Below are 26439 nucleotides of genomic sequence, written 5' to 3' on the forward strand. Positions count from 1 at the left end.
GTATCAAGACATTCAAAGTATTCGGAGACAAAGGAATAATTTCCTTGCAATGTTACTTTTTCAACCAAACATGCTGGGACCTTGCAAGGAGGAGAGACTACTGCAAACATTAGAAAACTGAAAGTAAATATCCATTTGTCACATTTCTATACACTATTTAAACACCCATGTCAATGTGTCTTTAGAAGCATTTATTTTTGTTTGCCTACCACAACACACAGTGTAGGCCTGACATATACAGGAGGAGGGTGGAATGATCCTATTGATTAGTATACCTTGATGACTTTGAAGACACTGACAGGTATCTCTGTGGCCTTGGGGACTACAGCACTTGAAAGTCTCCTGAAAAGATGCAGGAATACCCTTCTTGACCTGATCTGCAGGCAATGGAGTCACTGGAGGGGTGGAAAAGAACAGGGCATCTTCTGAACTTTGAGATAAAATTCTCCATATGCCTCATGATCTTCTTCACTATAAGAGCCTCCTGGCATCTCCCTGCTCTCTAACAGTCCTCAATGTCAGAAACCTCAGGTTTCACTGACTTGTGGACATGTTAGTGATGGGCTCACTGGGTTGTGAGTTTGTATACACTGTCAGCTCTGCCATAATGCACGTCTTTTCAATGTAAATTAGCTTTAGCGCCATTGAAGAATTTAGACCGCTATTTGAAAAATGTGAACTTTCCTAATCTATATTGACTAGATCGCAATCCTGATCCCATTAGTTTAAATGGTGCAGCTACTGTGCAATTTTCTGATATTGCAAGTTCCATTCTCATGCGATCGATCACATTATCTAGAATACAGTTGGTTCAGTTTCAATGGATAATTTATATCAGGTGTCTGTGCTGGGGAAGGTGAAGTGAATGCCTTATCAGAATATCTTGAGGTTTCACAAGCTCCATTCTCAGGAGGTACTTGTGCTGGAGAGTTTCAAGTGCCTCATCAGTTTTGTGGAAGAACTAGATGAGGGAGCACAACCTCTGCATAGGTGTAAATGCAAGAATGGCTGCATTTTTGCAAGGAGCAGTGCTCCCTAGCTTCTGCAGTGCATTGGCAGAGACTGGTCTTGGTCTTTACCAGCCAACCAAATTGCATTTTCTTCAAAAACGGATGATGGCACAGAGATCAAGAAATCCTCTCCCAATGTGGGCCTTTTTAAAGGCAACTGTACCCATTTATCCTGCATTGACAGGAAGGGAAGAGCTGAGTATGAAGGCAACATGTGCAGAAGCACTTGATGAGCATACATAGCCTTAATAAGCAGTGATTCATCCCCAGTGAGTCAATAGGAAAGCAGCGAGTGTGGAAAGTACTAGAAGACTGACAGCATTAGGTAGCTAAGAACCCTTCAGAGATGGCAATGTCGGTATGCCCGACTGACATGGTCATATTTTGGCTGCATTAGACTGAGTGATGGCTCTACGATTGCAATGAGATTGTGAAACATACCCTTGAGGGTAGAGCGTGTTCATCCGGTTCCTGCACTTGGTCCGGCTTTGTTTTAGGCTGCTGGAGTCACTGACTTCACGTGCAACTTGGATCCAGGTTTCCATGATCCAATGAGATAATCTCCTCTGGCAATTAGAAGAAAGAGTATCTGCTTTCTGGCTCAGCTAGCCCACAGCAGAGCATTCAGTGAAGTATTTAGGTGACAGAAGGGGTCGTCTTTAACTACCATAACCTTTGACGCTGGAGGGGTGGGAGAGGCAAGAACTTCCACTCAACATCTGCATGTGATTTAACATTTAAGTTGCCACAGAAATTGCTTGAATACAAAATGAGCTGAAAAACAGATAATCACTAAAAATTCACCATGGGCCATGTGAATGTAATGCTATCCAAAATGCCTGCCACCATATCTGAACTATAGGAGGGAAAATTCTGGCCTATAATCACTGAACAGCATAGCAAAGAATGCTTTTCACAGCTAACTAGCAGTACAGGATACTCGGGAACAGTGTTCCAGTCTAGGATTTGTGTAGCTTGGGAAAAACAGATTGGCAAAACTCCTCATTTTCCCTGCTTCCCCCATCCAAAATAATTGCAGATGGGATATGAGTCATTCAATAGACTGAAAGAAAGACAAATAAATGTTTATATACAGCAGTATTAGGAACACCTGTCAAAGCTGCTCAAAAGTTGGACTATGTCGATGTGACCAACTCCCAAACAACACTAAGATGCAATAGACACGAAGTGGCCATGAACACTGAGAAAAGGGAAAAAAGTAAGGAGATGGGTGCTGCAAGTTATGTAATCTAGAAAATACAGAAATATTACTCCTTCAATCTGGTGGCAAGCGGAGGAGGGAGGCAAGAATGATAAATAGGTGACAACATTTCCTTTAAACAAATCTAGTTCTGAGAATTGGAAACATTACATTCTGAAGCTTGAAGTACTATTGATAGGAGTGATAATGGGAACTGCGGATGCTGGAGAATCCAAGATAACAAAGTGTGGAGCTGGATGAACACAGCAGGCCAAGCAGCATCTCAGGAGCACAAAAGCTGACGTTTCAGGCCTAGACCCAGAGAGCTCTCTGATGAAGGGTCGAGGCCCGAAACGTCAGCTTTTGTGCTCCTGAGATGCTGCTTGGCCTGCTGTGTTCATCCAGCTCCACACTTTGTTATCTTGAAGTATTATGTTCTTAGTCCTAGAGAACAGCAACAATCAGTTAAACTGGGTGAAAAATTCATAATCTGTTTGAGCAGTACCTTTCTTCTTGAGATTGAAAATTCCTTCTCACATTGTTTGCAGGATGTTGCTTCATCATCTTTCAGCCAGGCATTTCCCTGCCAATAAAAGTTCAGCAAAATGGTGATCAACTAGTTTGGTGTTACATTCTATTTATTTAGCTAAGCATTTTAATTCATGTAAGTTATTTGCAAAAAAAAACCCAAGATCATCTTGAACATAATACAAAAACATTAACATTTTCCCAAAACACAAAAGCTGAATTGTTTGTTATAGAAACAATTTAGAAGCATAGAATTTATACAGATAGCCAAGCAAACAAAGAAAACATTAATCTTTTATGATCCAAAGCTCTTCAAACAAATTGCAAAGGTTTGCTGCCAGAGAAAAATACCTTTAATGCTTTATTGACCTCTTTAATGTCCTCCATTTTCAATTTTGATCTGGAAAAAAGTTAATCATCATTTATAATGCCAGACCACCAATTTAAATTGATTTAAAATCGATTTGACACAATTACTTGCATTTCCAAAAAGTCTGAGCCATATAATCCAGATTAAATAAAAAAGTGGCAATTTAAAAGGTCAAAATTTCCTGAATCATTTTATGTTGTGAATATATTGAGATCTATGTTAAAATTGCTAAACTACTAAATTCATCACAAACTTAAGTCAACACGAACACATTTGAATCCACTTAGCCAAGTATTACTTTCAGTATTTTATGCTTTTACCTTAAGTTAAAGGACAGAAATGAACATCTAAATGAAAATAAGCTTTACAAAAAATACTGAAGTAGTAGTGACTTACTGACTAAGATGAAGTCCCATTTCTTGTAATGCCTGTTCCTGTTCTTCGCAGATCTTGTGTAGTTGTTTTTTCTCATCTTGCAATGTTTCCATTTCCTATAACAAAAACAATCTTTCACTGCAAATGGTACAACTCTGATACCATGGGAATATTCCAATGCCAGATTCTAGAATGTGGAACACTACTTTTGTAAAAATTCAAATAAAATTGTAAACATTATCCACTGACTCAAATTTTTTCTGCATATGGGAAAATTTAACTACTGGAACCTACAAAAATGGTTACCTTTATATTCTTTGCCACTCATAGGCCAACTACCTGAAAATTTGGACCAACTATTTTGTATACAATTCAGCTTTTAAGCTATGATATCACATATCAGCAAACATCACAAAGGATCCCAATAAACTAGCACCTTAGATTTGGCATCTTACGTGATGACGACATCAAGGAACAGCTCACTGGTCAAACAGGACTTTCATAAATGGGCTGAACTATGACTGGTTAGGAATAAAGATTTATGGACTGTAACAGAATGGACATAACTTGTGTTAAGTACAAGCAAAGGTGACAATGATGATGACTTATAGAAAACAGCTGAACTCCTTCACAAGGACCCCATGCTTTCGGATGTGATATACAGGAAACTTTAGGCTATGCTAACCTAGAGCATTAAAGTCATCTTGGGTCCAAAACAACGTTTGCCTGCCACAGACTGGAAAATTTGGTCTTCAGTTTGGAATTTGCTCTGAAGTGCTCTTGAAACAAAGGCATACTTTATATATTACTTTCCTCATGTTTTCCTGAATAATCATTCTTTTGAAGTTGACTTCTTAAAAGAGAGGTTAAAGGGGGGGAAAATTGTAGTAGACTGCACCTTAATTCTACTCTATTTGTATGACATACATTACAATGGGTCATGTCCAGTTCATGATGTTGGTGAAATACAAATGTTAGTCCCTGCTGTCAACAATTGAAGTAGTAGCATTTCTTGAACCTTCACCATTCAAATTCAGAAGTTTATCTTAAGAAAGAACTTTAACGATCATTACCAACCAGTGCAGTAAATATGTAAGCTAGAATTATGGAGCCATTACATCTCTTGTTTGAAAGGCTGTAATTTACAAGATTTATGAATTGTTCAGCGCCATCTCAAAACAAAATTTATTGCATGAAAAACGTCTACCTTCTCTAAGCCGGACTTCTGCAACAGTTGAGCTTTTAACTGAGATGTTACATCCCTCTCTTGTTGCAACTGTTGCTGAAGACTTTGCCTTTGTTCCTTCTCAGCTTTAAGTTCCGATTCCAATGTGGAGCTATAGTTAAAAAAATTAAGCTACTGTAGTTAATTCCTGAATTTGACTTGTATCAGTTTTAAAATGCAGATTATTGTCAATGTGGGCCATCTGCCCAATTCAGGACTCCACAATCAAGATGATGCCATACTTAGCATAAAGAAATACTTCAAAAGCACGTTGTCGATAGTAAAAAACTGCTATTCAAATGCTGTTCTTACGTGGCCTGTCCTTTAAAGTAGCATTTAAAAATCATAGAAGATAATCCAAAGGACCAAGTATGTAAAAAGGACCATGGAGAAGAAATTTGTGTTTTTGGATTTCTCATCTACTCAACTGACAGATTCTTTAGATGTTATTGACTAGGAATGTTTAGGTAGATGTGGTAACATTAAAACCCAACCAAAATTAATTAACATTTAATAACATTCAAAAGATCAGAGACTTCAGGGTCATAAAATGGGCAGGTGCAATTCAATGTCTTGATGGCCATGTATTCAATTTCCTAAAATTAGCAGGGCAGGATCAGGTATTGGATAAAAGGAAAAAAAATGGCATGGAGTTACTTTAATTTATAAATGGAAGCACGTACAACATAGTCTTTTTTACTATGTTAAAGCTTTATCAATGGTTATGGCTCACAGGAGTATTACGAACAATTCTACCACCACATTTCAAGAAAAATTCTAAAAGTTTTGCATTTATGCAAAGGTAATTTATAGAATGTTACCAGGAACAAGGGATTTCAGTTGAATAAAGTAGGGAAATTTAAAACTCTTCTCCTTGAAGCAGAACATTAAAAAGGTAACTTAATGGGAACTTGCAGGTTTGAGAAATTTTGTTGCGGTAAATTAGTGAAAAACGTTTCCTCCAGCAAAGCGCTCAAGAACTATGTCATGGATTATAATTATTGGCACGAGCGCCAGAAGGAAAACAATGATAATGGTTTTGGAATTATAAAGGATCTGTATGTTTTTCAAAAAAAAAGTCATTTAAGATGATCCTAAAAATAAAAAATGTTAGGAACAGGGAGACAGAGAAGTACTTGAAGAAAAACTTACAGGGCTTTGCTTAATTTACTTTCTTGCCGTTTTCCCAATGTTCCTCTTTCATAAGAGCTAGGAGCAACTGTAGGCAATTCAGTCTCTCAGGCCACCTCTGCCACTTAGTATAATCACAGCTCATCAGCCTTGACTTCACTTTACTGCCAGCTCCCCACATCCTTTAATCCATTGCTAATTAAAAACTGATCTATCTTTCCTTTACATGTATTCAGTATCACAACACCCACCATACTACAGGGTAGTCAATTCCAGATTCATGAGGCAATTTTTCCTCATCTGTTTTAAATCTCCTAGCCCCTTTGTTTAGATTATGACCTTGCCTTCTAGATTTCTCCACAAGGAGAAAAATTCACTACTTCTGTGTGGTCAATCCCTTCAGTTTCTTATGCATCTTAATTAGATCTCCTCTCATCCTTGTAAATGCTAGCGAGCATAGGAGGAAAAACTGCTCAATCTCTCTTTTTCTGAATGGCAGGCAGTGACCAGTGGGGTACTATAGTGATTGGTACTAGGACACCAGCTATTCACAAAGTATGTTAATGGTTCAGATGAGGGAATAAATATTATATTATATTATATTATATTATATTATATTATATCTCAAAAACTTACAGATGATACGAAGCTGGCTGGATGGTTGAACTGTGAGGAGGAAGCTGAGAATGTTGCAGTGCGATTTGGGCAGGTTAAGTGAGTGGAAAAATGCATGGTAGATGCAGTAGAATATGGATAAATATGAGGTTATCCAATTTGGTAGCAAAAAAAATTAGAAGATAGATTATTATCCAAATGGCCGAAAATAGAGAGGGAGGAGAATGTTCAAGGAGACCTGGGTGCTCTTGTGCACCAATCGTTGAAAGTAAGCACGGAGATGCAGTAGGCAGTAAAAGGCAGTATGTTGGTCTTCACATTGTGAAGATTCAAGTACAGGAACGTTTGGCTGAAATTATACAGGACATTGGCAAGGCCATAACTGGAATACTGTTTTGATCACCTTATCTAAGGAAGGATGATGTTCTCGCTATAGAGGGAACACAATGAAGATTTACCAAAATTGATTCCTGGAACCACAGGACTGACGTGTGAGGAAAGATTGAAATTGGTTAGAATTGTATTCAGAGGAGTTTAGAAGAATGATGGGGAGGATCTCAGAAACCTATAATATTCTAATAGGACCAGATAGGTTAGATGCAAGAAGAATGTTCCTGATAGTTGGGGGGGTACTCCAGAATCAGGGGTCATAGTCTAAGGATAAAGGGAAAACCTTTTTAGGACTGAGAGGAGGAGACATTTCATCACCCAGAGACTGGTGAGCATGGAATTCATGACCATTGAAGAAATGGCTGAAGCCAAAACATTGAAAATACACTAGGATGAGATAAATACAGTTCATCACTAAAGAGATCAAGGGATTCAGGGAGGCAGCACCAGCATATTGAGCTCAACAGCTACAATCATACTGAATGGCCAAGTGGAGGAGTCAAACGGCCTTTCTTTCTACGTTTCATATGATAAGCCTTTCATCTCTGGAAATAATCCAGTTAAGTTTCTCTGAAGTCCCTTCAATGCAATTACATCTTCAAGTAAGGGATTAAAATTGTACGTAGCACTACAGATACAGTCTCACCAATGCCTTGTACAATAGCAAACACAGTTCCCTACTTTTATACTCCACTCCTTTAGCAACAAATGCCAAAATTCCATTTGCCCTCCAAATTACCTGCTGTGCCTGAATGCTAGGTCTCTGAGGCCCATTCATGTCGACATCCAGAGCCTGCTGCATAAATTATTCTGAAGTTTCTCTCTATTTAAATAATAAGTTGCCTTTTTATTCTTTGACAAAAATGAACAAGCTCATTTGTCCACATTAAACTCCATCTGCCAAATTCTGGTCCATTCAGCTAACCTATCCATATGTAAATTTTTTGTTTCTTCATTTCAATTTACTTTCGCACATTTTTTATTGTTTTTTTGCAAATTTGGCTGTATCTCATCATTAATATAGATTATAAATATTTGGGATCAAAGGACCAATCCTATGGCATCCAACAAGGTGGTTTGCCATCCGGAAAATAAAAGCCATTTATCATGACCCTCTATCTTCTTTTTATTAGCAAATCCTCTATCCAAACTAATATTACCCCTAATCTTATGTGATCTCACCTTGCGTATTAACATTTTGCACAGCAAAAATGTCTTCTGGAAGTCTAGATATACATCATCTACAGCATCTCTGCTATGCACTGTTTGTTACATCAAAGAGAACAGGCAACTATTGATCAAACAGCCTCCTATTTGCAGTCAAGCTTTGAGTTCAAACATTATTATTAGAAATTCTTTGCATTCTGCATAGTGAAGTTACCACGCTGATTTAGTTGTAGTTTAAACATTAAGTTTTTTTTGTTTGTTTTAAAGACTATTTTTCTAATCAACCTGCCCAGAAGTGTTATTACACACCACTGGAGCAGGTGGAACTTGAACTCCAATCTCTTGGTCCAGGGCAGGGACATTACCACTGCACCACAAGTTAAGCTTTATAATTTTCAAGTGTTATGGGAAACAGATGGTAGATTTAGTTGTTCAAGTACCAATGAATAAGGGGAAGTTGTAACGCCGGGTGAGGGATGAAAGCTGAGAGACTGGAAGTGTCAATGAACTGTCTGCACAAAGAAAGTTTGACCATATTCCTTTCTATCTTGCCAGCTGTATTTCAATTTATTAACAAGCAGGTTACATAGTACTAAAAGAATTAGAAACTATAATCATATTCTTAAATTTTTCTCCACAAGTAGAACCATACAAGATAGCAGAAATAGGCCATTCCAACCACCGAGTCTGCTCTGCCCTTCATACGATCATCACTGATCAAGCTCAATTCCCTAATTCAGCTCACACCTCATATCCCTTGATTCCCTTTAACCACAAGATCTACTACCTTCTTGAAAACAATTGGTGTGAAGAACCTGTGAAGAGGCACCAGTATTAGCCACTTGAGAATTTCAAGTCATCTGATAGATCAGTTATCTCCATTATGGTTTACAGTACGCTATATGACTAGTGATTCCTTCGCCTTGATCATCTTCAATTGTACTTTCCCCAATCTGAAAGTAAATATAAAATATTTCTAAAACATTCAACAGAATCTTGCAGGTGTCATGTCTACATCTACCATCTTGGCTCCCACCAGCATCATAGTCAGGACTTCCCAATTCCATCTCAAAATGTGGCAGTACAACAGTTGGTAATTTCATCCATAAGCCTCCCAACAAACTTTGATGGCTGTCTCTGTCATTCATCATTAATTGCAAACATCTAAAACATACCCATCCTCATCTGTTGATTCTACTTTGCATTCAACAGTTGAAATTAACCTCAAGCCAATATCTGGAGGCAACGATTCAGTTACTTGTGTGATGTCCATCTTTTGAAGATATATTTTGATGTCTTACCGTTGTTTGTCCAATTCACTGAGCTGCTGCTGGAGATTCTCAATCTTGCGAGCAAATTCTCTCTCAATCTTTTGATTTTTTTCTTCTGCTAACTGTCGTGTTTGTTCAGACTGTTGCAGTCTAGGAGTAAAAACAAACAATGTCAATGCACACAGATTTAAAAGGTGTCAGAAAGGCTGAATTTTTTTTTTTTTGCACAAAATTTGCTTGAAATAAGGTAGCAATAATTAATTATTTAGCCAAGCAATGCTCATCTCTTGCTTACCACAACACAATTCTAATTTCCTATCAGTGAACTGTGTACTCATCACATTGGCCTTGAATGGTTCCTTCGCAATGTCAACTTTTGCACCATACTGTTTCCTGGGATGGCAGAACTGACATTTGAAGAGAAACTGGTTCCACCAGGGCATATTCACTGAAGTTTAAAGAATGAGGGAGTGACCTCATAGAAACCTGTAAAATTCTAACAGGGCTAGACAGGGTAAACCTGGGAAGGATGTTCCCAATGACCAGAGGGTCCAGAACCAGGGGACACAGTTTAAGAATACTGGACAATCCATTCAGGACTGAGATAAGGAGAGATTTCTTCATCCAGAGTGGCGAGTCTGTGGAAGTCATTACTACAGAAAGGCTGAGACCAAAACATGGAAGATTTAAAGGAGTTAGATACAGCTCTTGGGGCAAAAGGAATCAAACGATATGGGACAAAACTGGTAACAGGGTGCAGAGTTGGATGATCAATCATGATCATACGGAACAGCATTGCAGGCTCAAAAAAGGGCCAAATGGCCTACTTCTGTTCCTAAATTTCTACTTTTTTTGCTTTAGCTGAGGTATTCAAACAAACAAACAAACATTCACCTTTGCTTAGCTAAGATATGTTTGTTTCTTGGGTGCACTGTCATCAAGTTACCACCCACCACTTTTGGTAACTATCCAATATCCACATCCATTGGCAGACAACTAAGATGAGGAATTCAACATACATGGGGCAGAGGGTTGGGGTTGAGAAAATAAAAAAGTGAATGAATACATTAACATAGCTGTTTGTCAACACACTGCGTTTGACGTTCTTTTACCTTGCAACAATTCCAGCATACAGCTATTCCAGTTGAATGTCAATGCTTTCATCTAAATTTAAAACAAAATTGTGTACAGTGCAGCCTGGTCCTGAGCCCTACAGACAATTCAGATTTGACCAAATGCCAACTGCGAAATAAGAGGAGGTGCAATTATGTATTAGGCAAATGTGCCAAAAGCAGATGCAGATTTTTCCCCCCGTTTCTCAGAATCTCATTTCAATACATTCTACAATATGTTACACCTCAATTGTCTGACTTCCCAATCTAGTCTACAAATAACAGTCTGAACTAACTCTTCTTTAAGAGCTTTAAAATTTGACAGCTCAGCAAAGACAAATTTAACAGTATTGCAAGAATGATATATTCAGAGCTGAAAAGCAATGTAGCGTAAAAAATGAAATTAAGGGTGTCTATTTACTGTACCTTTCCTCCATTTGCTTTGTGGCATCAATCATCTGGTTAGCCTTTTGTTCCAGAGAATTTATCATTTCAGCCTTCTGCTGTGCTGTACCCTCAGAATTCTAAGCAACAAATTCATCAATAAACAAAACTAGGATTGATCTACAACACTTTACGTCTATCACCAGACATTTACTAGGCATTCTTGTGGAATTTGGCTTCAATCAAGAGTACTTTATGTACAGTTTTTGACATACTATTACAGAACAGACATTAAATGTTAGATAGAACATACTGCATATAGATTTATGAAGAATTTTTAAAAAAAGACTGTTGTGAGCAGACACTTGAGCTGCCACAACTACTACTTTACAAAATTCCAACAGATATTAAACAGGATTAAACACGAAGTGTTCTCAGAACACTAATATACAAATGTAACTAATGAGTAAATACTGCTTCTTCCAATGGCAAAAAGCAAACAAGACATTAATTTAAAATGGATATCACGGTGAGTGATAGGGTAGCAAAGAGCAAAAAGGCAGAGATGACAAATTCCTATGGTTCTAGACTATGGCTGTTTTGATTGTAAGAGAAATGAGACAATATAATTAATTGTATCCCATAATTTGTACACTAATATCACTGCCTTTGCTTAAGGACCAAGGATAGCCCCTTCTCACTTATTGCTTCACCTTAGCTTTCTGAAACATCTGCAAATTGATAGCCTTGACTTCTTCCAACTGTTGTCGGAGAGCTACTAGCGTATCCTGCTTCTCATGTGTATCCTTCTCCAGTAGCTTCATGGCTATTTCCATTTCTTGTTTCAAGCTCATCTGTAGTTCTAATTCTTTCTCCAGTTCCTGAGTAGAAATTACATACACCCTTTCAATCAAAACTGCATTCAAAAGGTTTGCAAGGTTAAGTGAGAGCTTGGCTGTACTAGATTTTTCTTCAGGGGCCACTGAAGAAAGGGCTTAGTAATTGACAGAATCAAGAATGAACGTATCTACAGAAAGGTTCAGTGTTAAATCCAGGTAATCCTCAGAATTTTACGTCAGAATTGAAATACACAAACTAAAAAGTTATCAAAGATACAAATTTTTCACAACTTTTATAGTTAGTTTCTTTAAACTACTTCAAAAACAGAGCACAATTATCCTTTAGGTTTACCATGCGAATCTTTCTCTCTTCTTTTAGTTGTTTCCAGACTTCATTGTACATTTCATCTAGACCTTGACGAGTTTGTTTGTATGTTTCCAGTTCTACTTCAGAATCTTGTCTGCTCACCTGATAAAAATATTGGAAAGTATTCAAAAACAATGAAAACAGACTGCAATTTCAGTAATTAGTCATAGTTACAGAATCAGAAGAGGAGAGAAGAGTTTGGTTATCCAGAAACTTTTGCTGATCGAGAAGGTACTGTGAAAGATTACTCGCAAAGTAATTTTTACAAGGATCTCAGACATACAGTCATAGTATCAGCGTCAAACAGCATGGAAACAGATGCTTTGGTTCAACTTGTCCATGCCAGCCATGTTCCCAAACTAAATTAGTCTCACTTGCTGCATTTGCCCCATATCCCTCCTGACTTTTTCTATTCATGTACTTATCCAAATATTTTTTAAACAGTGTATTTGTATCAGCATCCACCACTTCCTCTGGTAGTTCATTCCACACACAAACCACTTTCTTAAAAAAAAAGACAACCCTCATCCTTTTTAAAAATTTCTGCTCTCACTCCTAGGTTTGAATCTCCACACCCTTGCTAGTCACCTTATCTATGCCACTCAATTTTATAAGCCTCTATAAAGATCACCCCCTCAACTTCCTATGTGCCAATGAAAAGTGTCCCAGCCTATTATAATAACTCAAACCCTTCACTGCAGGAAATATCCCGGTAAATCTTTTCTGAACCTGCTCCAGTTTAATAACATCCTTCCTGAAAAGGAAGGATACTTAAGGGCTTAGGGAAACAGGATAATGTGGACTAAATCAGATGGCTTTTCAAACAAACCATCAATGAAAACAGTACTCCAGGTGATGAACTGGGTCATTGACAGGGCTATCAAGCAGCACTTTTCAATAATAACCTGGTGATTATCAGTTTGGGTACCAGGGCCACTCAGCTCCTGTCCTCATTACAGGTTTGGTCCAAACATCAACAAAAGCATTGAACTCCAGAGGTGAGGTGGACAGAGTGACAGCCTTTGACTTCAAGGCAGCATTTGACAGTGTGTGGCACCCAGGGAATTAGGGGAAGCTCTCAACGCTTTGTCAAAGGGCATTAGCAAAGGTGTTCCTCAATACAGATATTTTCAATCAGTTAGGAGTTGTACAGATATACAGCATGGAAACAGATGCTGACCAGATATCCCATATAAAAATCTAGTCCTATTTGCCAGCATTTGGCCCATATCCCCTGAACCCTTCCTATTCATATACCTATCGAGATGCCTTTTAAATGTTGTAATTGTACCAGCTTCCAGCACTTACTCTGGCAGCTCATTCCATATACGCACCAGCCCAAGTGGAAAAAGTCACTACTTAGGTCCCTTTTATATCTTTCCCCTCTCACCTTTGGACTCCCCCACCCCAGGAAAAAGACCTCGTGTATTTATCCAATCTACGCCGCTCAATTTTATAAACCTCAAAGATCACCCCTAGTCTGCGAAGGTTTGGGAAAATAGTCCCAGCCAATTAAGCCTCTCCTTATAACTCAACCCCAAATTATGTCATCCATCTGAAGCACAGAATCAGGCCTCCTGGCTCAGAGGTACAGAAACTACTGCACAGCAACAGCAAGGTCCTGGGTCTAATCATCTTCAGCTGTTGTTTAAATTATGTTCCTTTATCATAGTACAGTCACACATCTGTGCAGCAATCACCGAGCCTCAGTTACTGAAACCGCGTGTCCATATGCGCCTGGACAGCATTCAGGCTAAAACTGTGAAGTGGCACATAACATCTATTCCACAAAGTACCAGGCAACGAAAACTTGCAATGACAGAGAATCTCACCCTCTTTCCTTGATTTTCTATGGCATTACCGTCATGGGGTTCTTCATTATTAATATCCTTGGGGTTGTCACTGACCTGAACTAAACCAGCCATGTAAATATTATAATAAACAACAGGTCAGAGACTAGGAAATCTAGAGTGTGTATTCATCTACTAACTCCCTATGCCCGGCCACCATCTACAAAGTCACTAGTCAGGAGTTTAACTGAATATTCTCCTATTGCCCGGATGAGTCCAGTCCCAACAATACTCAAGCAACTCAACCATCCAGAGAAAGAAAGCAATCTGCTTGATTGGTACCTCAGCTACCACATTCAACATTCACTCCCTTCACTACTTTACAGTGGCAGCAGCTGCAAGATACACTGCAGTAACTCACAAAGGTTCTTCCAAAACACATTAGATGGTCTCTTTCTATTCTGGATGATCTTAAAAGGCTAGTGAAACACTAAACTATGCCAGAAAACAAACTAAATGCATGGTAGCTAATGACCTGAACAGTTGCTGACTGAATGCTGGCATTGCTTATTGAGCTAACTATTCCTTAAATCATAGCTCATGTGAAAGCATCTGGAGAGCATTGCAACTGAGTGCAGCTGTTTCCTTATCCCAATTATGCAACAAGGTACAAGTGACCTAACTTTTTTACATTTCCGTCAAATCAGGAGGGAACCACAATATTTTCCCACATAGCAGCTTGACGACATTAGTTAACTTAGTGGGAAACAAGTGGATCATTTGGTCAGCTTGGCTTATAAATGCCCTTATTCAGCAGATATCAGGGAAGCTCCATGACTGCTGAGTTAAGCCAAATCAGGTGAACTCAAACAGGAAATGTATCTTGGATCTTCTTGTTAGAATGGTATGGCAAGATTAGCACTTCTTAAAAAGTTGTGTTTCCTTGAGATTTTCTTGAAAAAGGCAAAAAAAGCTACTTTATAAACATTAAAATGGTTGTCTCTTGTACTTGTAAACATGGCAATTCATGCAAATTTATTGCTTAAATTGAACTCAAGGAGTCATTTAGGAAACCAGTAGTGTATTCAGTATTTAAATCAAAACTGAACCTATCCCTACTTTCTCATCTAAATTAGCCTTTCAGATGTTCAGATAGTCAGTGCCTTGTCCTCCTTTTAGCCCAGGGCTGAAGAGGACAATTGTCCTGCTTGAATGGAAACCAAAAGTAAAATCTAATGATAGTTATGATGAAAAGTACACTTCAAAATTTGTCAAGTCAAATAAAACATGTAGTTCTTAGATTGAAAACAACATGTTAGTTGATGTAAAAAAAGAATTCACCATGAGGTCAGGGCAGTCGAATGTTCCTCCTGCAGAATGTGGGAGGTAAGGGTCACCACTAGTGTCTCTACTGACTAGATCTGCGGGAAGTGCACCCAACTTCAGCTTCTCAAAAACCGCGTTACAGAACTGGAGTTGGAGCTGGATGAACTACGGATCATTCGGGAGGCATAGGGGGTTATTGAGAGGAGTTACAGGGAGGTAGTCACTCCTCAGGTACAAGAAAAAAAGCAGATGGGTTACGGTCAGGGGACGGAAAGGGAACCGGCAGGCAGTGCAGGGTTCCCCTGTGGCCATTCCCCTCAACAATAAGTATACCATTTTGGATACTGTGGGGGGAAGAGATGACTTACAAGGGGAAAGCAGTGGGGCACAGGTCTCTGGCACAGAGTCTGTCCCTGCTGCTCAGAAGGGAAAGGGGGAAAAAGACGAGCAGAGCAGTAGTCACTGAGGACTCCATAGTTAGGGGGACAGATAGGAGGTTCTGTGGGGACGAGTGAGACTCACAGTTAGTGTGGTGCCTCCCAGGTGCCAGGGTGTGTGATGTCTCTGATCGTGTTTTTGGGATCCTTAAGGGAGAGGGGGAGCAGCCCCAAGTCGTGGTCCACGTTGGCACCAACGACATAGGTAGGAAGAGAGATGGGGATTTAAGGCAGAAATTCAGGAAGCTAGGATGGAAGCTTAGAGCGAGGACGAACAGTTGTTGTCTCTGGTTTGCTGCCCGTGCCACGTGCTAGTGAGGCGAGGAATAGGGAGTGAGAGGAGTTGAATACGTGGCTACAAGGATGGTGCAGGAGGGTGGGTTTTGGATTCGTGGATAATTGGGGGTCTTTCTGGGGTAGGTGGGACCTCTACAAGCAGGATGGTCTTCACCTGAACCAGAGCGGTACCGATATCCTGGGGGGGAAATTTGCTAAGGCTATTCGGGTGGGTTTAAACTAATTCAGCAGGGGGATGGGAACCAAAATTGTAGTTGGGAGTATAGAAAAGGTTGAGAGTAGGAAGGTCCGAAATAAAGTTTCAGGGACGCAAGATGGCATCGGCAAGCAAGAAGTTGGTTTGAAGTGTGTCTACTTCAACGCCAGCAGCGTCCGGAATAAGGTGGGTGAACTTGCAGCATGGGTTAGTACCTGGGACTTCGATGTTGTAGCCATTTCGGAGACATGGCTAGAGCAGGGACAGGAATGGTTGTTGCAGGTTCCGGGATTTAGATGTTTCAGTAAGAACAGAGAAGATGGTAAAAAGCGGGGGGGAGGTGTGGCATTGCTGGTCAAGGACAGTATTACAGTTGCAGAAAAGAGGTTTCGGGACTCAAAAAACTGAGGTAGTATGGGCTGAGGTTAGAAACAGGAAAGGAGAGGAGAGGTCACCCTGCTGAGAGTTTTCTATAGGCCTCTGAATAGTTCCAGGAGATGTAGAGGAAAGGATAGCAAAGATGATTCTCAATACGAGTGAGACAGACAAGGTAGTTGTCATGAGGGACTTCAACTTTCCAAATATTGACTGGGAACACTATAATTTGAGTACTATAGATGGGTCAGTTTTTGTCCATTGTGTGCAGGAGGGCTTCCTGACACAGTATGTAGATAGGCCAACAAGGGGCGAAGCCACATCAGATTTGGTACTGGGTAATGAGCCCGCCAGGTGTTAGATTTGGAAGTAGGTGAGCACTTTGGTGATAGCGATCACAATTTTGTTATGTTTACTTTAGTGATGGAAAAGGATAGGTGTATACCACTGGGCAAGAGTTATAGCTGGGGGGAAGGCAATTATGATGAGATTAACATAGAACATAACAGCACAGTACAGGCCCTTCGGCCCTCGATGTTGTGCCGACCTGCCATACCAATCTGAAGCCCATCCAACCTACGCTATTCCATGTACGTCCATATGCTTGTCCAATGATGACTTAAATGTACTTAAAGTTGGCAAATCCACTACCATTGTAGGCAAAGCATTCCATATCCTTACTACTCCGAGTAAAGAAACTACCTCTGACATCTTAATAAGAAGGAACCAAAGTTCAAACTTTCAAAAATAGAAAAAAATTATGGTGCATTTTTATTCACTTCATTATTTTTGTGCAGCTAGGTAATATTTAGGGAGCATAGGATGGGGAAAGCAGCTGCAGGGGATGGGCACATTAGAAATGTGGAGCCTATTCAAGGAAAAGTACCAGTGTGTCCTAGATAAGTATGTACCTGTCAGGCAGGGAGGAAGCTGTGGAGAGCGGGAGCCGTGGTTTACAAAGGAAGTGGAATCTCTGGTCAAGAAAAGAAGGCGGCTTATGTTAGGATGAGATGTGAAGGCTCAGTTAGGGCACTTGAGGGTTATGAGGTAGCCAGGAAAGACCTAAAGAGAGAGCTCAGAAGATCCAGGAGGAGACATGAGAAGTTGTTGGTGGATAGCATCAGGGTAAACCCTAAGGCTTTCTATAGGTATTTAAGGAATAAAAGAATGATGGAAGTAAGATTAGGGCCAATCAAGGATAGTAGTGGGAAGTGGTGTGTGGAGTCAGAGGAGATAGGGGAAGCACTAAATGAATATTTTGACAGTATTCATTCTAGAAAACGACAATGCTGTCGAGGAGCATACTGAGATACAGGCTGCTAGACTAGGTGGGATTGAGGTTCACAAGGAAGAGGTATTAGAAATCCTACAGAGTGAGAAGATAGATAAGTCCCCTGGGCCAGATGGGATTTAACCCAGGATCCTCTGGGAAACCAGGGAGATTGCCAAGCCTTTGGCATTGATCTTTAACTCATCATTGTCTACAGGAATAGTGACAGACGACTGGAGGATAGCAAATGTGGTTCCCCTGTTCAAGAAGGGGAGTAGAGACAACCCTGGTAATTATAGACCAGTGAGCCTTACATCAGTTGTTGGTAAAGTGTCGGAAAAGGTTATGAGATAGGATTTATAATAATCTAGAAAAGAATAAATTGGTTAGGGATAGTCAGCACGGTTTTGTGAAGGGTAGATTGTGACTCACAAACCTTACTGAGTTCTTTGAGGTGGTGACCAAACAGGTAGATGAGAGTAAACCAGTTGATGTGGTATATATGGATTTCAGCAAGGCGTTCGATAAGGTTCCCCACAGTAGGCTATTGTACAAAATGCGGAGGAATGGGATTGTGGGAGATATAGCAGTTTGGATCGGAAATTGGCTTGTTGAAAGAAGACAGAGGGTGGTGGTTGACGGGAAATGTTCATCCTGGAGACCAGTTACTAGTGGTGTACCGCAAGGGTCGGCATTGGGTCGACTGCTGTTCGTCATTTTTAGAAATGACCTGGATGAGGGCGTAGAAGGATGGGTTACAAAACTTGAAGACGGCACTAAGGTCGGTGGAGTTGTGGATAGTGATGAAGGATGCTGTAGGTTGCACAGAGACATAGATAAGCTGCAGAGCTGGGCTGAGAGGTGGCAAATGGAGTTTAACGCAGACAAGTGTGAGGTGATGCACTTTGGTAGGAGTAACCGAAAGGCAAAGTACTGGGCTAATGGTAAGATTCTTGGTAGTGTAGATGAGCAGAGAGATCTCGGTGTCCTTGTACACAGATCCTTGAAAGTTGCCACCCAGGTTGACAGGGCCGTTAAGAAGGCATAGTGTTTTAGCTTTTATTAACAGAGGGATCGAGTTCCGGAGCCAAGAGGTTATGCTGCAACTGTACAAAACTCTGGTGCGGCCACACTTGGAGTATTGTGTACAGTTCTGGTCACCGCATTATAAGGAGGACGTGGAAGCTAGTGGTTAGATAGGGAGAGCCTTTTTCCTAGGATGGTGACGGTGAGCACGAGGGGGCATAGCTTTAAATTGAGGGGTGAAAGATATAGGACAGATGTCAGAGGTGGTTTCTTTACTCAGAGTAGTAAGGGTGTGGAACGCTTTGCCTGCAACAGCAGTGGATTCGCCACCTTTAAGTACATTTAAGTCATCATTGGACAAGCACATTGGACATACATGGAATAGTGTAGGTTGGATGGGCTTCAGATCGGTACGACAGGTCGGCACAACAACAGAGGACCGAAGGGCCTGTACTGTGCTGTAATGTTCTATGTTCTAAAAGATTGCTGCTGAGTATAATGCATTAAAGCTCCATGTTTTGGGACCTTACAGCCTAGAAGGAGATAAGCCTTTTGAGCTTGTACCAATACTTTGACAGAGTAATCATGCTTGGAACTACATTTTGTTCATAATCCTGCAAGATCCTCATAAAGTGCCACCGTAGAAATCTACAACACAGAAATAGGCCTGTGGCCTACTGCATTTGCAATCAAAAACCACCACCTAACTTGCTCTTATTACCTCAACAGCCTGACAACTTTGAAATTTTTATTTTTTTTTAAGAAGTTTGTGTAAAATTATTTACAAAAGACCTAAAGTTGACCCTGAATGAGTCAATAACAATTGGAGCAAGACAGCAAAAGAACAGGCATTATTTAGTCTTATCAAAATCTGGACTGACAACTTGTGTTCGGTCATCTCCTAACTATATTTGTTGCAAGGAGGACTTTTCCAACTTCTACTCACAAGTAGCCTCCATCATTCTGGTAACATTGCAGTGCACCTCCTCTTAACCTTTTCCAGGAGTTTTATATCTTTCCTGAGAATGTGGTGCCTGAATTGTCCATAATACTGCAGCTGACACCTAATCAGGTTATTTATGAAATCAGAACAATTTATTTGACAATGCCTTTTAAAAACTGCAGATACAGATATCCACACACATCCGCCTACATCACCAATCTTCTCTATTAACACAAAATTAACCAAGATGGTCAGATAGGATTTGCCTTTCTATAAAAAATCAACGCTACACCTGATTAACCCATACCAGATCAAATTAATGTTTATTCGGTCTAAAGTGAAAATATAATTAAATGGCCTCAATTCTTTGTACAGCAGATAAAGGGTTACTGAAAGCCAGTTTAGCACATCTCAGAACACCGCAATAGCTCTTTTGACCAACCTCTACTCGACGTTCACTTGTTTCAAGGATCGATGAATTTTCTTGCTTCAATTGATTCTGCTCCTCCTGAAGAGACTGAATTCGATCATTTGCTGCTGCAAGCTGCAAAAATAATCAAAACAAGCACAGAATCAGACCATACACTTAAGATAGCATATTTTCAACATCAGAAAAAGACCAGTTCATTACTATTTACCTCTTCCATTAGTTTTGCATTAGTTTTTTCCAATGAATCCAGTTTTGTCTGTAGATCAGAAACTGTACCACTGTTTAAGAAACAAAAAAAAAAATCAGCTGTTGTTATTTTCAGTTGATGCAAGACATCAACATACCCAGACCAAGTCACGAGGTGAAATGCAAATGATTAGTTACTAACAGGTGACTGTTAGCGCACTGCAATGAAATTTCAAAAATGGTATTCAAATTTAATCTTTTCTTAAAAAAGTCTAGAGGGACCAGAGAGGACACTTGCTGAAATTAATACAAAATAAAAACTTGGTACAGCAAGCATGTAGTACAATAAAGATTTTTGATGGTTCACCTCAAGTGTCTGTTGAGTTCTTCCACGTAATGTTTCTGATCCAGGATATTAGTGAGTTCGGAGTCCCTGCAGGTCAATAAATAGTAAAATCAATAATAGACTGTTGATTTTTGAACACTCCTTTAGGCAATCTTGTCTTTCCTAGAGCATTCTGATTTTACAATGTGAACATTTTAAAATGGCTGCTGCAGAATTTTCCACTCTTTGCTCATTTTGCCAGTCTTTTGAATGGGTGGGGCTGCCATTTTTGGACCTGCCCAAAGCTCCAAAAAAAAACTTTTGATATTTCCAGAGTATGACCCGATTTTGCATCCTGTTTGGTCTCACATTGTGTTGAACCACTTGCACAAGTAGAAAGGTGGTCTTTTGTCTGCAAAGTCAAAAAGCTTTTCATTGCGAACTTCAAAAACAAGTGGAGAATGAGTTTTTTCATTTTCCAACGCCTTGTATTGAAAAAGTCAGTCAGCACCAAATGCTATCGGCACTGCTGTGCTAGCTAAAGCTTTATGGCTAACCTTCCAATGAACAATGATTTGACAGACTCTCCCTGGCCTTTGGGACTGCCGTCATACTCGCTTAAACATGGAGGTTCCAGCTGAGGCCCAAGTAAACATTGTGAGGACCACTTCTTCTAAATGTTCTTTATTTTTGGACTGTGAAGCAGAATAGCTACCACTTTTGTAATTATTTTATAGAATCATTTGCAGCCTGCAAAGCCAATGGAGCCAACAAGTGCCTGAGAAATGATGTTACAGTTCAGGGGATTTCAAAGCCAGACAAATTGTCTGCACTTGATGCAATTTTGCCCAGAGACACTGGCTTGATTGGCTTTTCCACTGACCAGTTTGTGCGATTGCAAGAATGCTCAACAACAGTAACTGGATTGGTTGATATCTAGTTGATGAGGTTGTGTTTAAGTAACAGAGCAGAGACAGGTCTGAAGGGAAAGCATCAAGATAAAGCTCTCTCTCAATCCTGTTTATAAGATGGCCCAGGATAGCCAGATCCTGCAAGCTATTCTCACCCACTTTTTCCTCTAACTCCACTCTCTGCACACCCTGTCAAAGGAAAGGGGGGGGGGGGTGGGGGGGGGGGGGGGGGGGGGGGGCGGAGGACGGAAAATGTCTTCAAGGTTATTGAAAGGATCAATTCTCAACCAGTGACTGGAAGACAACATTTCTGACAACACAAGGTTGTTTGCACCAAAAGACTGAAAAAGGATTGAAGAAAATGGGAAGATGTCAAGCTAAAATAACGAATGGAATCCTGTACTCCAGACTGGCACTATTGCCTGCTTTTCTTTTAAAAGCACTCAAAATCCATACCTTTGTTATATCGGTTTGTATATGTGGGTACTTAAGAAAGGATAGTTTATGTGTTTTCATTAGTAATTCACATTTATCACCAGTTAAAGATAACTTGTTTGCAATAAACACTTTTGTTTGATTAAGTACAGAAACCTGATGGCATATTTACTTTCAATCCAAGTTAGACAGTTAGGTAAAACTGGGTAATTTTGTGATAATCAAACATGTTCACCTTTGTTACAACTCTGGCAAGAGCAGGGTTTGATTTCTAGCAAGTTATCCCAGTGGCCTGTAATAGCATTAAATGTTTTAGGATGTCTTCAAAAGCTACAGAGGATTCTTCTGCTTGTATCTGCCGAGGTCCTTCCTGCATACACGAATGCACTAACCTGTTTCTTGTGCTCCTTGGTATGCAAACCTAATGTTGTTCAATACCTCTGGAACTGTCTTTTCCATAACTCTTAACAGTGCTGTCTGTACCTTTGAAGTTCTCAAACTGCTGTGGAAGAAACAGCAGCTATTCAACTGAGGTGGACATTGTGACTGATTCTCAGATTGCCTCTCACCACAATAATGGTCTTAATTTTTTTCTTTGAAGTTGTCCTTTGATTGGAACAAACAAAGTGATGGCATTGTTAAATTGAGATTGTTACCACTGCCACATTAGTTTATAGTTTGGTTCCCTTTTTGGATGCTCCTTTGGGTGAACTGTGGCCTGGTATATATTAGGAAAGCTTCCCCTACCAGAGGATGGCTACACTCCGATTCTGGTAGGTTTCTACCAAACTCTATTCAGCTACACTATAATACATATGTAGGGATAGTACATCTCTCTGGTGCTGCTTGTTCTTGCTCGCTTCTCAGACTCTAGCATACATCTACTGACGTCACTGTTACACCACAACACATTTGGAACACTGTCAATTGACTCTCAGGTTTTGTTTTTGGGGTAGCAGAAAGGAAATCACAAAACTCTGCTCTTGTCCATCAAACCAGGTGTTCCTCATGACATATTGGCACAATCTTTTATGCAATCCTATCCTAGTAAAAAGCAACCACCACCTTCTCGAAGATAGGTGTGAAGTGGAGAAAAAGTAAAATATTTTAGTTACATTTAATAGTCCATAGACCAGTCAACATAGAAATGGCTTGTTAATAAGGTGTGCTAGATCAAACATGGAATTAGAATTAGATTTCGTTGTCATGTGTATTCAAGCACAGGGATACAGGAGTACAGTGAAAAGTATACAATACTGCAATTCCTGATGCCATCTTAGGTAAAAACTTACCTTGGTACAATGTAACAAAATAAGGAAATATGGTTAAAAGTTTAACATTAAAATCCTTAACTCTAGATCTAGATTCTAGGTTGATTGGGGAAAAAGGTCAATGAAAACAGAAAAAACTAAAGTGAGCTAGTCAAGTCTGCATCGGTAAATGCCATTTTACAGCACAAAAGGAAATATCACTGTTGGAATAGCTCCTTCTCAAATTTGATTATTAATATGCACAGCTGTGGAGGTACACATGGGACAGCAATTTTATCACAATTTGAAAAATACAAATATCCACCATTTTAAAAATTTCCACGCCAGTGGATTTGACTACTCACTGTCTGCAGTCAGCATGATCCTGAGTTCCATCTTTAAGATACAGTGAAAAGTCAATCACCCCAACCTGAAAGTCAATTCGATACATCTATGAGAATGAACTTGCCTGAATGAACTTGGTCTGAATCTAAAATATTTTAAATTTAGCCATAACTTTTAAAGTACTAATTTTGAAACAGAGGTATGTAGTCCGGGGGTCTGCACAAACAAAAATCTCTCCAGTCAGCAAGAGACAAAAACACAAAAAGGAATAAAAGGCTGGCCACCCATTTAATATGATGGCAGTTAACTTTTGTCTTACACAAACAGTAATAAACTATTTGCAAAGCTTCTGAATACACTGCCCCTTTCAAAGCGATAGACGCATTGGTGTTATGGTTTTCAGCAATGAATCTCTTATTTACTTTTTTGGGGGAGGAAGGAGAGGAACTGCTGTGATCAGAGGCACAGTGAGCAACTGCCATTAAAGCATTCCCTGGCTGCTGTGTATTTCCATTAATTTCTGTATATATTAAGCTTATTGGAATTTTTTTAAAAAGTCATGGAAAAGCAGTCACTAGGATGTACTCATGCAAATTCCTTACATAATAATGTAACTGACAATGGGTTTAGACAGGTGTGTAAAATATTCTAGATGGTGTCACATACACCTAAGTACTCTGCAATAGAATTGTCAGAATAGAAATTGAGATTTCTAAACAACAAAATACTAACTAGCTTTAAACATATTGAACATGTAAAAAATTTGCTGTTAAAATTGATTTGACCAATAATTGGCTTTGGCTCACAGAGTCATACAGCACAGAATCAGACCTTTTGGTCCAAGCAGTCCATTCTGAACATTATCCCAAACTAACCTGGTCACACCTGCCTGCTCCTGGCCCATATCCTTCCAAACAGTTCCTATTCATGTACTTATCAACATGTCTCCTAAAACGTAGTGGCACCCACAGCCACGACTTCTCTCAGGACCATACGACTATGCGCACACGCACAATACGTCATTTCTAAAATCCCACTCCTCTCACTAAATAAAACGCCCCCTAGTCTTGAAGTCCTCCATCCCAGGGAAAAAACAACCATTAACCCCATCCATATCCCTCATTACTTTATCAATTTCTGTCAGGTCACTTCTCAATCTCCTACATTCCACTGAAAGAGTCCCAGCCTATCCAGCCTTTCTTTGTAATGTAAACCTTCCATACCTGACAACATCCTGGTAAGTCTCTTCTGAACTCTCTCCAGCTTAAATAATTATTTTACATAACGGACAACCAGAACTGAACACAGTATTCCAGAAGAAACCTCACCAGTGTTGTTATGTACAACCTCAATGACTTCCCTATACTCAAAAGGGCTGAGCAATGAAGGCAAGCCTGCCAATTGTCTTTTTAACCACCCTGCCTACATCTGATGGAAACTTCAAAAAGAATTATGTACCTGAACCCCTAGATCCCTCTGTTCTACAACACTACCCAAGGCCGTACCATTAAATTGTATAAGTCCTACCCTGCTTTGTTGTACCAAAATGCAACACCCCACAGATTGAAGTCCATCTGCCATTTTTCAGCCCATTGACCCAATTGATCTTCTTTGTAATCTTAGAAAACTTTCATTTTCTACTAAGTCACCAATTTTGGCGTTGTCTGTAAACTTACTAACCATGCCTTCATATTCTCATCCAAATCATTTATACAGTATAAATTACAAAAGAAAGAGGATCCAGAACCAATTCCCGTGGAATCAGGGAATTATAGAATCCCTACAGTGCAGAAACAGGCCATTCAGCTCAACAAGTCCTCACCTAGCATCCCACCCAGGCTCCTCCACCCCCCCCCCCCCCCCCCCCCACCACAACACCTGTAACCCTGCATTTCCCATGGCTAACTCACCTAACTCTCACATCCCTGGACACAATAGACAATTTAACATGGCCAAAGATTATCAGCTAGTTTTTCCTTAGGATATTTACAGTTAGGTGTTAGTCATTCTCCGTATGTTCATTTGAAAGAAATATAAATTTAACACAAAATTAAAACATTTAAATGAATCTCAGTCTTAAAACATTTAACTAATACTAGCAAAACTGTGTAGATGTTGAAAATCCGAAAACAGAAAATGCTGAAATTCTCAGTGGCTCTAGCAACGTTTGAAAAGATTTCCCCATGGACCGTAAAAGGTGTTAACATTAAATCAATCTCTCAGTGGAGCTCATGGAGCATGAGGTCTCTTGGTAGTAGGCAATGGCCTGCCCGACTGGAATTCATCACCTAATTCATCCATCACCCTTTGTAAAGGAGGCCCGAATGGTGATATTCATGTCAGGTATCCTTGGGAAGGGAGTGTGCTGTCCATCAATGCTCTAGATGCCTTCAGGGAGAGCTAGGCACCCTGGGGGATACAGTGCTTTATTTCCCCCACCAACTCCATTTTGAATTAGCCCCTTCCGTCTCCAACTTCCCCTCACTTTTGATAGTTTGTATTGCCCATAATGAGCTTTGCTTGCAAATATTAAATTGGTTACACTGGTGATTACTGGTCATAGATAGTAGTCTTAAAACATGAACACAAAAACTGTCACAGTGATTTTGGTGGGGAGAAGGTTACTCAGGAGTGAAAGCGCTTTGTGCTGTTTAAAAAGAAAAGTAGTAATGCAGATCCAATGAGGGTTCTTGCAGAACACTGGTATCCCTAGGTCTGATCAAGGAAACCTAGGTTCAAGTAACACCTGCTCCACAGATGGCTAATATCAAAACACTTGTTCAGTGATGTTAAGAGGTCACTGATCTGAAAAGTTAACATGCATCTTTGTCCACAAATGTTGTCTGGCCTGTTGTGTATTTCTAGCCTTTACCATTTTAATCTTAATTGACAGATTTGTTCAACAGGTCATT

At 39.8% G+C, this 26439-nt stretch overlaps 1 protein-coding gene across 4 annotated transcripts in view; it reads right to left on the minus strand.

The window, feature by feature from the left end:
• Positions 1–26439, minus strand: part of LOC125458190 (RUN and FYVE domain-containing protein 1-like) — a 52775-nt gene that overhangs the window by 11291 nt on the left and 15045 nt on the right. For 3 of the 4 annotated variants that reach the window (XM_059650693.1, XM_048543189.2, XM_059650692.1), the window contains 12 exons: positions 23548–23612; positions 20629–20694; positions 20284–20353; positions 20088–20189; positions 11971–12087; positions 11493–11660; positions 10822–10919; positions 9314–9433; positions 4692–4821; positions 3506–3600; positions 3091–3139; positions 2717–2794 (listed from right to left, as the gene is read on the minus strand). In XM_059650693.1, the coding sequence (XP_059506676.1) occupies positions 2717–2794; positions 3091–3139; positions 3506–3600; positions 4692–4821; positions 9314–9433; positions 10822–10919; positions 11493–11660; positions 11971–12087; positions 20088–20189; positions 20284–20353; positions 20629–20694; positions 23548–23612 (1158 nt within the window). The remainder of the gene's footprint in view (positions 1–2716; positions 2795–3090; positions 3140–3505; positions 3601–4691; positions 4822–9313; positions 9434–10821; positions 10920–11492; positions 11661–11970; positions 12088–20087; positions 20190–20283; positions 20354–20628; positions 20695–23547; positions 23613–26439) is intronic. The other variant, XM_059650694.1, reaches the window with a different exon arrangement.

This window comes from Stegostoma tigrinum, chromosome 13 (genome assembly GCF_030684315.1).
Source record: "Stegostoma tigrinum isolate sSteTig4 chromosome 13, sSteTig4.hap1, whole genome shotgun sequence".
NCBI classification, from domain to species: Eukaryota; Metazoa; Chordata; class Chondrichthyes; order Orectolobiformes; family Stegostomatidae; genus Stegostoma; species Stegostoma tigrinum.